The sequence below is a fragment of the Hemiscyllium ocellatum genome, chromosome 11 (genome assembly GCF_020745735.1).
Source record: "Hemiscyllium ocellatum isolate sHemOce1 chromosome 11, sHemOce1.pat.X.cur, whole genome shotgun sequence".
Taxonomy (NCBI): domain Eukaryota; kingdom Metazoa; phylum Chordata; class Chondrichthyes; order Orectolobiformes; family Hemiscylliidae; genus Hemiscyllium; species Hemiscyllium ocellatum.
The window spans coordinates 32,723,797-32,740,988 of record NC_083411.1 but is presented as its reverse complement, the minus strand read 5'-3'; the positions used below and the strand labels follow the sequence as shown (position 1 = coordinate 32,740,988).

General features: G+C 41.4%; 1 protein-coding gene across 3 annotated transcripts in view; it reads left to right on the top strand.

Annotated features, from left to right (window-relative positions):
- tenm1 (teneurin transmembrane protein 1) overlaps positions 1 to 17,192 on the top strand; it is an 833,960-nt gene that overhangs the window by 601,691 nt on the left and 215,077 nt on the right. For all 3 annotated transcript variants that reach the window (XM_060832118.1, XM_060832119.1, XM_060832117.1), the window contains 2 exons: positions 11,609 to 11,710; positions 13,893 to 14,087. In XM_060832118.1, coding sequence (XP_060688101.1) covers positions 11,609 to 11,710; positions 13,893 to 14,087 — 297 coding nt within the window. The remainder of the gene's footprint in view (positions 1 to 11,608; positions 11,711 to 13,892; positions 14,088 to 17,192) is intronic.

Here is a 17,192-nt window from a genome sequence, read left to right as displayed (position 1 = left end):
AATCCTGTACTAGCACTTCCAGATCTCTTTGTACTTTGGCTTTATGAATTTTCTCACCATTCATAAAATAGTCCATGCCTGTGTTCTTTTTCCCAAAGTACAAGGCCTCGCAAGACTAGGGTAAACAAAGCCAGAAGTCACACAACACCAGGTCAAAAACCAACCGGTTGATTTGAAATCACAATCTTTTGGAGCACTGCTCCTTCGTCAGGCACAGTCCACTTCACCTGACAGGGGGACAGCACTTTGAAAGCTTGTGATTTCAAATAAACCTGTTGGACTATAATCTGACATCATGTGGCTTCTAGCTAATAAAAATGCTTGGCAATTATCAGTGATGACTCAAAGTCGCAATTGGGAAGATGTAGGAAATTTTAATGTGTGAAATTTCAGATGACGTATGTCATGTATTCATTTTCAGACTTTCAAAATCATCAATTTTCTGACTGTTTAAAATATGAAATACATTCTAGGTGTACAGCCACAGGTATTCAATATACTTTTAACAGGCAGGCATATTAATGTTGTTGTGGTGTATAAATGAAGCTATCAACACAGAAAGGGGCGATTTTGCTAATCATTCCAAACAGTTTTGAAAGAAGGTCCCATTAATTCCTTTCCTCTCCCCTTGCTTTTAAACCTGCATTTTATCTTCCATTTTTGCATAAATTAATTTTGTATGTTATGCTCCAGTCTGTTTCCTCCAACATTTTATGCAGTGCACTCCAGATCAGCACTGGATCTGTGGATAAGTAGTTTAAAGCATTCATAGAGATTCTGAAGTAATACTAATAAATATGTAGAGGAAATCCTTGAGAGTATTGTTACATTTGCATAACATCTTTGGGGATGAGACAAGGAGATGTTTTAAAGTATAAAACTTGGAAAAGGCCGATGAATGATAGAGTCATTTGAACAGAAGGAACTATATCAATTAGGTCTACAAATGTCTTAGGTAGACATCGGCACAGACCAAAAGGTAAAAGAGCAGAATTTAGCCATTTGGTTCATTGAGTCTGCATGGCCGCTTCATAATAGCTGATATCTTTTTTAACCCCATTTTCTCGCCTTTTCCCTATAACCGTTGATTTTCTTACTATGCAAGAACCTCTCTCTCTCTCTGTCTTAAGTATCCTCAATGACTTGGCCTCCACAGCCTTCTGTGGTAACGAGTTCCAAAGATTCACCACCCTGTAAGCTTAAGAAATTCCTCCTCATCTCAGTTCCAAATGGTTGATCTTTCAATCGTGTCCTAGTCTGTCCTACTAGTAAAAACACTTCTCCATGTCCACTGTGGCTAGGTCTCTCAGTATCCTACAAGTTTCAGTCAGATTCCCCCCTCATTCATCGAGTACGCTGAGAGTCCCCAACCACTCCTCGTATGGCAGTCCTTTTGTTCCCAAGATCATTCTTGTAAACCTCCACTGGACCTCCTCCTATGCCAGCAGAAGCTTGCTTAGAAATGGGGTCCAAAACTATTCCCAGTGTTTCAAACATATTCTGACCAAAGCCTTATACAGTCTCAGGAGTACGTCTGTGCTCTTGTATTCTCACCCTCCAAATAAATGCTAACGTTGTATTTGCCTTGCTGACTGCCAATTGAACCTGTATGTTATCCTTAAGAGAAGCCTAAACTAGGACTCCTGAAGTCTATTGTGTTTCAGATTTCCAAAGACTTTTCCAACTTAGAAAATAGGCTATGTCTCTATTCTTCCTCCCCAAATGCATAACCTCACACTTTTGCATAGTGTTCCATCTGCCACTTCTTTGTCCACTATGTGAGCCTGTCTAAGTTCTTCTGCAGCCTCCTAGCTTTCTCAACCTACCAACAATCTCTTCTGTTTCTTTGTCCAGATTGTTAATGTTAATATGAATGATTATGGTTCTAACACTGATCCCTGCAGAACTCCACTAGCCAGCAGCTGCCTTTCTGAAAAATACCTCTTTATCTGTCCTTTCTGTCTTCTGCTCATCAGTCAATCTTCTATCCATGCCTGTACCTTCCCCCTGACACCATAGCTCTTGATTTATATATCAGTCTTCTGTTTGTCACTTTGTCAAAGGCCTCTGGAAATCTAAATAGATCACATTCATAGGCTCTCCTTTAACCATTTGCTTGTTACCACCTCAAAGAATTCTAATAGATTTGTCATACATGGCCTCACCTTGACTTCTGACTCTGCCCTATTTTAACGTGCGCTTCCAAATATGCTGCAACCTCAACCTGAATGATGGGCTCCTAAAATCTTACTAAAGACCAAGGTCAGACTAACCAGCGTATGGTTTCCCATATTCTGCCTCTCTCCCTTCCTAAACTGTGGTGTTGCATTTGCCATTTCACTATTTAAAGAAAAGTATTATCAATTTATTCCTTAACTCTAAAAGTGAACACTAAACAACAACTATTCACAACTCTAAGCCCCCATTTCTCTTAACTCTTTGTTATCTGCCTCCAACTTTATAAAAATACACTGTTCCAATAAAAACTCTTATTAAAATTACATCAATTCAATTTCAAAACTACATAGTGTCCGTCATCCCCAGTGTCCTCCTTCTTTCTGCTGAAGATCTCCCTGGATTGTCTTCTGTCTTTGACTGCAAAGATGTTTCATATGAAAAAGGTACCTTTTGATACAGAGCATTTTGGATGGCAATGTTTACTCTCCGTTTGACTTTCAAAATGTCTGGGTTTTTTGTACCCCAAACATCGGATCATTTCATTGGTTCAAGGTTGGCAAAAACAATAAATTCCAAAGCGATTGGGATTTTGTATCCTGAGGCATAATTTAAATTGATTGTTAAATTCGAATTGTTGTCAAAACAGCAACCAAAACTCAGATATCTAGTTCACAACCAAATATTATTTATTTTCAATTTTCCAGTACACTCTGGGACTGCTAATTAGTCACATGACAGGTGCTTGTAAGCTCTCACTGCAAAACAGCATTCACTCTCAATTAAAAGTAATGTACACGCCTTCAACTTTATAACATTTGTAATGGCCATGGCTCTCAACGCTGTCCCCCAAAGTTCAGGTACGTGATGCTCTGCTCGAGACTGATACAAAATACCTATTCAGTTCCTCCACCATTTCTGTGTTCTCCATTACTACTTCTCCAGCCTCATGTTTAGCATTTCATTATCCACTCTTGCCTCTCCTTTGCCTTTTACAAATCTAAAAAAACCTCTGGCAATCCTCTTTCATATTGCATAACTTTCACATTGCTAGTTCACCCTAAAAATTTGTATTCTTCCCCCTTATTGCTTTTTTAGTTGTCCTCTGCTGATTTTGGACTTCCCAATCCTCTGACTTCCCACTAGTCTTCATCACATTGTATGTTCTTTCTTTTGCTTTTATGTAATCCCTGGTCCCCTTGCAACCATGTCTCCATAATACCCACAATATCTCATCTGCCAATTTCAATCTGTGCTCTAAGCTCATTTAACTTATTTTGTACACTATGTGCATTTAAGTACAGCATCCTCAATCCTGTGTTGAGCAAGTCCTCACCCTCTCACAGTTGTCCCCTTATCTACTATATCTCAAGTTAGATTCCAGAATGTTTCCTTCCTTCTGTTCTACTAGAACATAGAACATTACAGTGCAGTACGGCCCTTTGGCCCATGATGTTGCGCCGACCTGTCATACCAATCTGAAGCCCATCTAACCTACACTATTCCATGTACGTCTATATGCTAGTCCAATGATGACTTAAATGTACTTAAAGTTGGTGAATCTACTACCATTGCAGGCAAAGCATTCCATACCCTTACTACTCTCTGAGTGAAGAAACTACCTCTGACATCTGTCCTATATCTATCACCCCACAATTTAAAGCTATGCCCCCTCATGCTCGCCATCACCAATCTTGGAAAAAGGCTCTCCCTGTCCACCCTATCTAACCCTCTGATTATCTTATATGTCTCTATTAAGTCACCTCTCAACCTTCTTCTCTCTAACGAAAACAGCCGCAAGTCCCTCAACCTTTCCTCGTAAGACCTTCCCTCCATACCAGGCAACATCCTAGTAAATCTCCTGTGCACCCTCTCCAAAGCTTCCACATCCTTCTTATAATGCAGTGACCAGAACTGTACACAATACTCCAAGTGCGGCTGCACTAGTGTTTTGTACAGCTGCAGCATAACCTCATGGTTCCAGAACTCGATCCTTCTATTAATAAAAGCTAAATTACTGTATGCCTTCCTAACAACCCTGTCAACCTGCGTGGCAACTTTCAAGGATCTGTGTACCTGGACACCAAGATCTCTCTGCTCCTCTAAACTACCAAGAATCTTGCCATTAGCCCAGTACTTTGCATTCTGGTTACTCCGACCAAAGTGAATCACCTCACACTTGTCCGCATTAAACTCCATTTGCCACCTCTCAGCCCAGCTCTGCAGCTTATCTATGTCTCTCTGTAACCTACAACATCCTTCATCACTATCCACAACTCCACCGACCTTAGTATCATCTGCAAATTTACAAACCCATCCTTCTACCCCCTCATCCAGGTCATTTATAAAAATGACGAACAGCAGTGGACTCAACACCGACCCTTGCGGTACACCACTAGTAACTGGACTCCAGGGTGAACATTTCCCATCAACTACCACCCTCTGTCTTCTTTCATCAAGCCAATTACTGATCCATACTGCTATATCTCCCACAATCCCATTCCTCCGCATTTTGTACAATAGCCTACTGTGGGGAACCTTGTCGAACGCCTTGCTGAAAACCATATACACCACATCAAACAGTTTACTCTCATCTACCTGTCTGGTCACCTTCTCAAAGAACTTAATAAGGTTTGTGAGGCATGACCTACTCTTCACAAAACTGTGCTGACTATCCCTAATCAAATTATTCTTTTCTAGATGATTATAAATCCTATCTCTTATAACCTTTTCCAGTACTTTACCAACAACTGAAGTAAGGCTCACTGGTCTATAATTACCAGGATTGATTCTACTCCCCTTCTTGAACAGGGAAACCACATTTGCTATCCTCCAGTCTTCTGGCACTATTCCTGTAGACAATGACGATTTAAAGATCAATGCCAAAGGATTGGCAATCTCCTCCCTGGCTTCCCAGAGGATCCTAGGATAAATCCCATCTGGTCCAGGGGACTTATCTATTTTCACACGCTGCAGGATATCTAATACCTCTTCCTTGTGAACCTCAATCACACCTAGTCTACTAGCCTGCAACTCAGTAATCTCCTTGACAACATTTGTGGGCAGCACGGTGGCACAGTGGTTAGCACTGCTGCCTCACAGCGCCAGAGACCTGAGTTCAATTCCCGCCTCGGGCGACTGACTGTGTACAGTTTTCATGTTCTCCCCGTGTCTGCGTGGGTTTCCTCCAGGTGCTCCGGTTTCCTCCCACAGTCCAAAAATGTGCAGGTAAGGTGAATTGGCCATGCTAAATTGCCTGTAGTGTTAGGTGTGGACTTGTTGGGCTGAAGGGCCTGTTTCCACACTGTAAGTAGTCTGATCTGAATGGTAAATTAAGTTTCTAGTTACTCATTGGGTGTTCCTAGTAGCCAGTGGGAATTCTTCTTAGCTTTGTGGGCGGCACGGTGGCACAGTGGTTAGCACTGCTGCCTCACAGCGCCAGAGACCTGGGTTCAATTCCCGCCTCAGGCGACTGACTGTGTGGAGTTTGCACGTTCTCCCCGTGTCTGCGTGGGTTTCCTCCGGGTGCTCCGGTTTCCTCCCACAGTCCAAAGATGTGTGGGTCAGGTGAATTGGCCATGCTAAATTGCCCATAGTGTTAGGTAAGGGGTAAATGTAGGGGTATGGGTGGGTTGCCCTTCGGTGGGTCGGTGTGGACTTGTTGGGCCAAAGGGCCTGTTTCCACACTGTAAGTAATCTAATCTAATCTAAAACATTGTCATCGACAACAGTGAATACTGTTGAAAAATATTCATTTAGTGCTTCCCCTATCTCCTCTAACTCCACACACAACTTCCCACTACTATCCTTGATTGGCCCTAATTTTACTCTCGCCATTCTTTTATTCCTTAAATACCTATAGAAAGCCTTAAGGTTTACCCTGATCCTATCGGCCAACCACTTCTCATGTCTCCTCCTTACTCTTCTGAGCTCTCTCTTTAGGTCTTTCCTGGCTACCTTGTAACCCTCAAGTGCCCTAACTGAGCCTTCACATCTCATCCTAACATAAGCCGCCTTCTTCCTCTTGACCAAAGATTCCACTTCCTTCGTAAACCACGGCTCCCGCGCTCTACAGCTTCCTCCCTACCTGACACGTACATACTTATCTAGGACAGACAGTAGCTTTTCCTTGAATAAGCTCCACATTTCTAATGTGCCTATCCCCTGCAGTTTCCTTCCCCATCCTATGCTTCCTAAATCTTGTCTAATCGCATCGTAATTGCCTTTCCCCCAGCTGTAACTCATGCCCAGTGGTATACACCTATCCCTTTCTATCACTAAAGTAAACATAACAGAATTGTGATCGCTATCACCAAAGTGCTCACCTACTTCCAAGTCTAACACCTTGCCGGGCTAATTACCCAGTACCAAATCTAATGTGGCTTCGCCCCTTGTTGGCCTGTCTACATACTGTGTCAGGAATCCCTCCTGCACACACTGGACAAAAACTGACCCATCTATAGTACTCGTACTATAGTGTTCCCAGTCAATATTCGGAAAGTTGAAGTCCCCCGTGTCAACTACCCTGTTTCTCTCACTCCTATCGAGAATCATCTTTGCTATCCTTTCCTCTACATCTCTGGAACTATTCGGAGGTCTATAGAAAACTCTCAACAGGGTGACCTTACCTTTCCTGTTTCTAACTTCAGCCCATACTACCTCAGTTGACGAGTCTCCAAACATCCTTTCTGCAACTGTAATACTGTCCTTGACCAACAATGCCATACCTCCCCCCTCTTTTACCATCTTCTCTGTTCTTACTGAAACATCTAAATCCTGGAACCTGCAACAACCATTCCTGTCCCTGCTCTATCCATGTCTCCGAAATGGCCACAACATCAAAGTCCCAGGTACCAACCCATGCTGCAAGTTCACCCACCTTATTCCGGATGCTCCTGGCATTGAAGTAGACACACTTCAAACCAACTTCTTGCTTGCCAGTGCTATCTTGTGTCCCTGAAACTTGATTTCGGACCTCCCTACACTCAACCTTTTCTATACTCGAACTACAATTTTGGTTCCCATCACCCTGCTGGATTAGTTTAAACCCACCCCAATAGCCTTAGTGAATATCACCCCCCACACCCAGGATATTGGTACCCCTCTGGTTCATATGAATACCATCCTGCTTGTAGAGAGCCCCCCACCCCAGAAAGAGCCCCAATTATCCAAGAATTTGCGGCACGGTGGCACAGTGGTTAGCACTGCTGCCTCACAGCGCCTGTAGACCCGGGTTCAATTCCCGACTCAGGCGACTGACTGTGTGGAGTTTGCACGTTCTCCCCGTGTCTGCGTGGGTTTCCTCCGGGTGCTCCGGTTTCCTCCCACAGTCCAAAGATGTGCGGGTCAGGTGAATTGGCCAAGCTAAATTGCCCGTAGTGTTAGGTAAGGGGTAAATGTAGGGGTATGGGTGGGTTGCGCTTCGGCGGGTCGGTGTGGACTTGTTGGGCCGAAGGGCCTGTTTCCACACTGTAAGTCTAATCTAATCTAATCCAAAACCTTCCCTCCTGCACCATTCCTGTCGCCATGTGTTCAACTCCTCTCTCTCCCTATTCCTTGCCTCACTAGCACATGGCACGGGCAACAAACCAGAGGCAACAATTCTGTTTGTCCTAGCTCTAAGCTTCCTAGCTCCCTGAATTTCTGCCTTAAATCCCCACCTCTCTTCCTACCTATGTCATTGGTACCTATGTGGACCATGACTTGGGGCTGCTCCCCCTCCCCCTTAAGGATCCCAAAATCACGATCAGAGACATCACAAACCCTGGCACCTGGGAGGCAACACACCAACCGTGAGCCTCTCTCGTCCCCACAGAACCTCCTATTTGTTCCCCTAACTGTGAAGTCCCCAATGACTACTGCTCTGCTCCTCTTCCCCTTTCCCTTCTGAGCTGCAGGGATAGACTCTGTGCCAGAGCCCTGTATCCCACTGCTTTCCCCTGGTAAGTCATTCACCCCCACAACAGTATCCAAAATGGTATACTTATTGTTGAGGGGAATGGCCACAGGGTATCCCTACACTGTCTGCCGGTTCCTTTCCTTCCCTTGACTGTAACCCATTTGCCTTTTTCTTGTACCTTAGGAGTGACTACCTCCTGTAACTCCTCTCAATAACCCCCTCTGCATCCCAAATGATCCGAAGTTCGTCCAGCTTCAGCTCCAGTTTCCCTAACACAGTTTTCGAGGAGCTGAAGCTGGGTGCACTTCCCACAGATGTAGTCAGCAGGGACACTAGTGGTGACCCTTACCTCCCACATTCTGCAGGAGGAACATTCAACTGCTCTAACCTCCATTCCCACTATTCTGAATTTCCAAAGAGACTGTTGAAAAAATAAGGAATAAAAAAAACTCATTGGCTTACCAATCTGGCGCACAAGTCCTTTTTTTTTGGTTAGAGGAGGAGGATGGGTGGGAGATGTCTCGGGTAACGCAACCACACAAATATATGACCTCCCAGAAGTCCTTCGCTCCTCCCTTGCTCCTCTCGGCAAATGGAGGCCCGACTCCCGATGTAAGTCCCTTTTAATGCGGGACTTGTTCTGGGAGATTAAATAACTTCCCCTGAGCCCTCTTCTCCTTTAATTTGTTTGAATTTGTGGCAAAGGACATGGAAGATATAGAATGTAGGGAGATAGATGGTGACATCTTGAAAAATTTCCATATTACACAGGAGAAAGTGCTGGATGACTTGAAATGCATAAAATTGGATAAATCCTTAGGAATTGGTCAGGTGTATCCTAGAACTCTATGGGAAGCTAGGGAACTAATTGTTGGGCCCCTTGCTGAGATATCAGTATCATTGATAGTCACAGTTAAGGTGCCAGAAGACTGGAGGTTGTCTAACATGATGTCACTGTTTAAGAAAGGTGATAAGTACAAGCCAAGGAAATATAGATCAAAGTGCCTGACATCAATGGTGGACAAGTTGTTGGAGGGAATCCTGAGGGACAGGATGAACATGTATTTGAAAAGGCAAAGACTGATTAGGGATAGTCAACATGGCTTTTTGCATGGGAAATCATGTCTCACAAACTTTATTGAGTGTTTTGAAGAAGTAACAAAGAGGATTGATGAGGACAGAGTGATGGATGTGATCTATATGGATTTCAGTAAGGCGTTCAACAAGGTTCCCCATGGGAGTCTGGTTAGCAAGGTTCAATCTCATGGAATACAGGGATAACTAGCCATTTGGATATAGAACTGTCTGGTAGGTAGAAGACAGAGGGTGGTGGTTGAGGGTTGTTTCTCAGACTGGAGGCCTATGACCAGTGGAGTGCCGTAAAGATTGGTGCTGGGTCCACTACTTTTCATCAGTTATGTCAATGATTTGCAAGTGAGCGTAAGAGGTGTAGGTAGTAAGTTTGCAGATGACACCAAAATTAGAGGTGCAGTAAACACCCAAGAAGGCTACCTCTGATTACAACAGGATCTTGATCAGATCGGCCAATGGGCCAAGGAGTGGAAGATGGAGTTTAATTTAGATAAATGTGACATTGCATTTTGGGAAAACAAATTTTAGCAGGACATATACACTTAATGGTAAGATCCTAGGGAGTGTTGCTGAACAAAGAGACCTTGGTGTGCAAGTTCATAGCTCCTTGAAAGTAGAGTCACAGGTAGATAGGATCATGAAGAAGGTGTTTGGTATGCTTTCCTTTATCGGTCAGAGTATTGAGTATAGGATTTGGGAGGTCATATTGCGGCTGTACAGGACATTGGTTAGGCCACTTTTGGAATATTGTGAACAATTCTGGTCTCCTTCCTATCGGAAAGATGTTGTGAAACTTGAAAGGGTTCAGAAAAGATTTACAAGGATGTTGCCAGGGTTGGAGGATTTGAGCTATAGAGAGAGGTTGAATAGGCTAGGGCTGTTTTCCCTGGAGCTTCAGAGGCTGAGGGGTGACCTTATAGAGGTGTATAAATCATGAAGGGCATGGATAGGGTAAATAGACCAAATCTTTTCTCTGGAGTGGGTGAGTCCAGAACTGGAGGGCATAGTTTTAGGGTGAGATGGGAAAGATATAAAAAGGGACCTAAGGGGCAACTTTCTCATGTAGAGGGTGGTACATATATAGAACGATCTGCCAGAGGAAATGGTGGCAGCATCTGATGGGTGTATGAATAGGAACGGTTTGGAGGGATATGGGCCAGGTGCTAGCAAGTGTGACTAGACTAGACTGAGATATCTGGTCGGCATGGACGAGTTGAACCAAAGGATCTGTTTCTGTGCTGTACATCTCTATGACTCTAAGTCCTTGTGACCTTTATTTGTGATGTCAGTTTGTCGACCTTATTGCAAGTGTTTCATACATTAAGATACAAAACCTTTAATTTTGCTCTATTAGCGAGTTTCCCTCGACTGTTATGGTTCCTCAGTATGACATTCACACATTCAGTCCCTTCCTTTTATTTGCTGACAGTAATTAACCCCATCACTATTAGCTGTCCTACCTGCTCCTTTACCTTTGATTTTCTGATTTTTCATGTAATTGAAGCTATCCCCTCCTCTGTTATTTAGATTAAAGCCTTATTTCGAGTCACATCAATCAGTGAGTCTCTTCCACTGAGTTAACATGACTTCATACAGTCTAGAAGAGGTTCTCAGCCCATCAATTCTGCTCCAATCCCATAGCCTTGAATGTTATGACAATTCAAGTGCCCTCTTTGGCAGTGCATTCCCAGACTCCCATGAACCTCTGGGAAAAAAGATTTTTTCTCAAATCCCCTATAAAACATAGATCTTGTGCTTCTTCTTTGGGAACAGTTTTGCAGTTGGAAGTCTGTACTGACTGGAACAATGACATGAGGTCAGGTTGACTGACTCCCCTTCTCTTCCCTCTACTCATTTGACTGCTTATTTCCAATTTTGGACCAATAGCTTGATCAAGCTGAATCTAAGTTGCGTCAGTTCTCTGCTGCTGAGCGCTTTAATAATTTTTGAGATTACTTAATCCCTTAGTCATTAATGAACAATGCTATATCTCTCTTATTATCTATATTTTGTAATCTTTTGTATATTTTACCTGAAATTGTACCCTGACCAGTCTCTAGTAAGTTATTTATAGAACCTATGTTCTAATAGGAAAGAGGAAACTAGAAGGATGAATGGTTATTAAATCATTCAGGGTGAGTTATCTGAAGTGTTTTTTTTTAATTTGGTGTGGCATATGAATACATAGTGCAGAAGAAGTTTTGACATATGACCCATTCTGTGCAGGGATATCCAGGAAAATGAATCCTTCCAAAGGATTCTCTTGATCAGTCTTAGTTTAAATACAATCTTTTGGGATGTTGTTGTATCAGAGACATACCACAGTAAATGTTACTCAAATCTATTTGTCATTATTAAATCTTGTTTCTGAGAGAATAAGAAATTGGAATCATGTGCGAAGTTATTTGAAAAATATTTATTCAATTTTGTCATTACTTGTAGAATCAATGGATGAATGTTCTACCAATTGTAACGGAAATGGTGAATGTATCTCTGGCCACTGTCACTGTTTTCCAGGATTTCTTGGCCCTGACTGTGCACGAGGTAAAGCCAATTGAAACAAGTAGTCTGGCAAACATAATTGTGTTGTAGTATTCTGTGACATCAGGCTCAATTTTTATCGTTCAAACATTTTCTCCATCAGCCACATGGTTAGTAGACACTCCTAGCCCTCACTCACACCCCTTCTCACCCACTGTTTTTCCAGATTTCTACATAACCCCTCTGCACCCACCATGAACCTTCATATCAATTATGTCTCTTCCATATCCATTCCTTTATCCCCATGTCCTTTGCTTGCCTCCTGTGCTATTATTAACATTAATTTTTTTAAAAAGTCATTCAAATAAAAATGTCAAGCTAGGATAAGCATGTTACAACTTGTAAAGTTGTCAATTGAACAATGAAAGTGCCTCCCATCATGCTGTGTAACCAGCCCTATACTTAGCTGAGCCCTTTACTCATTCTTAGAACTCATCCAAGTATTTGTAATGAGGCCACCTGGGCTAACAGATAACAGACCTTCAGTCAAACATCTTTTGTGAATCCACTTGCAAAATGGTGTCATTATGAACGCATGGCTGAACTCCAGGACTGACTAATAGATTCAGTCCTATAGGTAATCTTGACATAGATTGAAGGTGAATGCTTTATTCTTGACTGACATTTTTGTAGCATTGTATTTTTTTCTTTCTTTGGTACAATTTTTCAAATGCCAATCTATTTATTTGGGTAATATGAAGATATGTAATTAGAATTAAAGCTTTATTCATAAATATTATGACTGTACAGGACCTTGTAACCATAATGTGGCTATGGGTGACTTTGGGGCAGAGAGAATATAAGGGAACATGGTGGTAGCATGGGGACATTGGCAAGTTCTCTAAAATTGACCTCCGAGAGGTTCTCAACTCCTCAGATGCAAATAGTACCCCATCCCTTCGCAAAGTTCAGTAGCTGACCAGCTGATGGGATTCCATAAGTTTCCAAAACCTTCCTATCATGATGAAAATAATATGCTGTACAAAGATCATATTTCCCCTCCATCTTTATCATATCTACCCACCATCCATACCCTGCCCGACAACCCCCTGCCCATCCCCATGTTTCCTAACTATAGAAAGATCACATTGGTCAGGGATGGAGGAGTGAAATTAATATCCTGGCCCCTCTGGTCTCATTTTACACATTCCAGGCTCAATTATAGACAGCTATGGGAGCAAGTTTCTGCCCTATTGTCTCTATATGTTGTGTTTATTTAGTTTCAAAGAGAGTAAATTCAATCCAAATACGATATAGAATATGGGCCAATTTCACTGATCCAGTATTTCACTGTTCAACTATAATTATGTTGAATTTAGATTTTGATTCATAGTTTGTTCTTATGGGGACACCAAAGTACCTTCCTCTGAAGAATTTTCTTAATTGTTTGTTGTCCTTGTTTCACTGATGTGAGCAAGCTGTTGGCATGGAACTCAGTTTGATTTCCAAATAATTGACTTCAGACACCAAAGAGAGAATTGCTGATGTGTCTCAAAGTGAACATGCTCATTTTAAGTGAACATATTCCAATTACATGCTTCCCTTGTAGTTTGACTTTGAGCTAATTGGTGGCATTATAAAGATCCCTGTAATATATCTTCCATTTTAGGATAAGGGAACGTGTTCACTTTCCCTCATTCACTTTCAGCTTAGTCAGCAATAGACTCTCCAAAGTCTCAGTAGTTAAGACCAGTTCTAAATTTGATCCCACCTTCTTTGTTCATTTACTTGAACTTATCCAGAGTTTTGCTCCTGACTCCAAAATCAAGAGCCTAAGCCCTTTAATACATTTGACTCGGGGAAGTTATTGGCAGGTGGCAGACTCTTCTGGAACTGCAAACTGGCAATGAATTGGTTTTAAAAATTGAACTTAAAAATTAGCTTTGAAAAATGTCAAAATATATTGCACTGTTTGACTTTCCTCAGCACTGCCAGATACAAGGCCTGTGACAACACTCTGGTGTGTTGCTATGCAATCTTGCATCATTTTTATTGAATCATGACAGAGATATGTCCATTAATGATCAAATGCTAAAGAAATATTAGCATTGTCATGAAAAAGCACAACGTTAGTCCTATTTATATTGAAATAAACTTTCTGCATAATTCAGAAAATGTGGAATGTGCAAGAGTGGGCTTTGAAGTCATGTGTTGGAACTAATATATTGTTTCTATCCATTTGCAGACTCCTGCCCTGTCCTCTGCAGTGCAAACGGTCAATATGAAAAAGGCCACTGCTTGTGCCACAGTGACTGGAAAGGGCCAGAGTGTGATGTACCAGGAGATCAATGTATTGATCCAACGTGCCATGGCCATGGAACATGTGTTGCAGGAGTTTGCATTTGTGTTCCTGGCTATCGAGGTGAAAGTTGTGAGGAAGGTTGGTCCAAGTGGAATATTTTGCATTCTGTTAAATCTATTTAATGTTACGAATGTTAAGAAGCACAGCAGCAATGCAACTTTGTGTTCAGTAGAAATTATACTTGTGCAAAATGCGACTTAAGGTGAATAATTTGGTGTGTTGGCATGGTAAAACATTGCAGTATTTTTACCCAACCCCCTAAATTCATTGGGAAACAATCCTGATTAATCTATGTTACAACATTGACTCAGAATTCATACTGGTTTGACCTGCTGGGCATGGGATATTTACCAGAGATTCCAGTTCTGGGACTGAATTTCACTTGCCAATATAGGTGTAAAAGCAGCTGAGTAAGCTCACAAATTAGAGTGCCATGCCTTTGGAGGCATGCCTGGCCCCACAATGATTTTACAAGCAATGGAGGAGACATCAGGCGGTTTGAACTCACATGGTGTGGTTGAGGCCTCTAAGTGGGCAATTATCATAGTTTGGATGGCTTCCAAGTCATATTATCAGAGATCCTATCAAAGGTCATTGGCATAAACAGTCAAATCTATTTCTCTCTCAAAGATGCTGCAGACGTGCTGAGTACTTTCAGCACTGTCTGATTGTAGATCAGAGTCATTGCTGTGTATTATTTATTATTTGCCTCCTATTTTTCTACTTTTTATTTTGTTTTATTTGATTCTTCATTCCTTAGAAGTTTGACCTTTGCTTGTGCCACTCTGATACCTGCCACTTAACTATTTAACTTCATCAAAGTGCTTTGCTGGATTATGTCTTTTGTCTGAACAAAATAGCTGAGGCACAATTCTGGAGCTCTCACTCCGAATGGTTTTGCTGGTGTCCCTATGCAAACTGGATTTACAGTGATTTAAGGGTAACTGGAAATGGAAAATAAATACTGGTCCAGCTAGTGACATCCACATTCCATGATTCATTTTAAAAACAACCATATGTATGTACCTAGCCATTAAACACACATATCCTTCTGAGCAATATATGAGACATCATTAATAATATAAACAACAGAAAGTCACATGAAGGTTACATTTTTTAACTTTCCAGCCTGAATGGTTTCAGTGGCATTTCTAATCCTGCAGCACAATCTGAAATTGATAATCCTTTCACTTTATTGGTTCACTTTATATTCTGTTTCATAGCACTGTGAATAAGGGCATTTTCTGATTAGATTAGATTACCTACAGTGTGGAAGCAGGTCCTTCGGCCCTCTAAAGAGCAACCCACTCAGACCCATTCCCCTACACCTAACACTACGGGCAATTAAGCATGGCCAATTCACCTAACCTACACATCTTTGGACTGTGGGAGGAAATCGACACAGACCTGGGGAGAATGTGCAAACTCCACACAGACAGTTGCCCGAGGCAGAAATTGAACCCAAGTCCCTGGCGCTGTGAGGCAGCAGTGAAATATATTTCCTTCTCTTCAATGGAAGACATTATGACTGAGCTGGGTGCTGAACACTGGAGCCAAAATCTCTCGATGTAATGCTCCAAACACAGGATTATTGATTTATCAGTTTTGAAAAAAAAAACTGAAGGAAACCATTCTTGTCATGTTTGAATGATGGTATTATTGTTGGTTGATAATGTCATGAATTCACTGTTTAGGAGCAAATTATTGCAGATGCAAGAAGTTGTACTGAAAACATGAAATCTCCAGCATGATATCACTCTTGCTGGTTTTTCAGCAGACCAAAATCACTGATCTTTTCACTAAGGTTTTCGACAAGTCTTATTTTCAATACCATTTACTTTGGTTAACTTTGGGAACCTGGCACTCGAGGGAATTTTGTAAGGAGGAAGGTAGCATCAAGAGTAGAATCAGCAGACCAGAAAATATAGAGAATTATAAGAGTGCTTGAAAGCCAATCCATAGAGTGGTTTAAAATGTCTTCTTCCTTAAATTGAATAATGTACTTTAAACCATAAATGAACTTGGGCCAAGCCTTATTTAGCTGGGAAAATGCCATCAGATGGGATGAGGGGAAAGTTCTCATTCCAAGCTGTCAGCTCTTTCTTCCTAACAAAGGGTCAATGTTTGCCATTGATGCATAGTTCTGACTTAGATATCAACATTTGCAAAGGTATCTTTGGTTGTTCATGAAAATTCAGCAGTGTGAAATAAGTGCCTGGCTACTTTGTAACTACATGCTTTCAACTTCAGGTTTAATATAACTGCCATTTTGTTATCTTTCAAGTGTTGTGCAAAATGATTGTGTGTTCCACAGTATCCAAGACAAGGGCAGAAGTTCCTGTTGCATGTGTTAGTAAATCAAGCACTCAGTGCTTCAACCCACTAAAACAGACTACTGGCCCCAACCCCAGGAGCCTACTTGGCAGCAATATGTTGCTTTCTGGTCGGTTTTCATAAGGATGAGATACTGCGTTATAATTTTCTGCAATTTTTTTGCAATTATCTGAAAACTGTTGCGTTTTTCAGCAAGCAGACTTACTGCGTTAACTAATAAGAATGAACCACTTGAACAATACTCAAAAAACATTTTGTAAGTATTTATTTATGAATAACATCTGTCCTATTTAGTAAATAATCTTGGTTATATATAATGTTTTCAGCACTGATTTGCTATAATGGTTTAAGTTCAGATAGACCAATAGGTTGGAAATCTCGCCTGCATGTCAGCTAAGAACAGCCTGCAGTATTCATAATTTATGTGAGTTGAAGTCATGCCAACTCTCCTGCAACAAAAAAAGTGCATATTTTGGGAATAAGTGGACCTCAGCTGATTGTGAATTGGGGTAATATAGATTTTTTTTTTGCGTTCATACTATTGTAGTAATAGGTGCATTCCTATCACTGAGGCTGCAATATGTACTTGATAAACACTATACACTGCATCACAACATGCAGTTGAGTTCATTTCTGCATTGTACCAGCCCAATCCATTGAAATTGGCACAACTAGCATTATTATTTCAAGTATAATCTACATCCAAAAGATTGAGTTTCTATAGTCATTCATGGTGGTTTAAGACTAACTGTTCTGGAAGCTGACCCACAAAATCACATTCCTGGATTGAATTAATAAAATGCCTTACAAAATTTTAAATATTAAAGGATAATTAGTTTCCTACTGAAA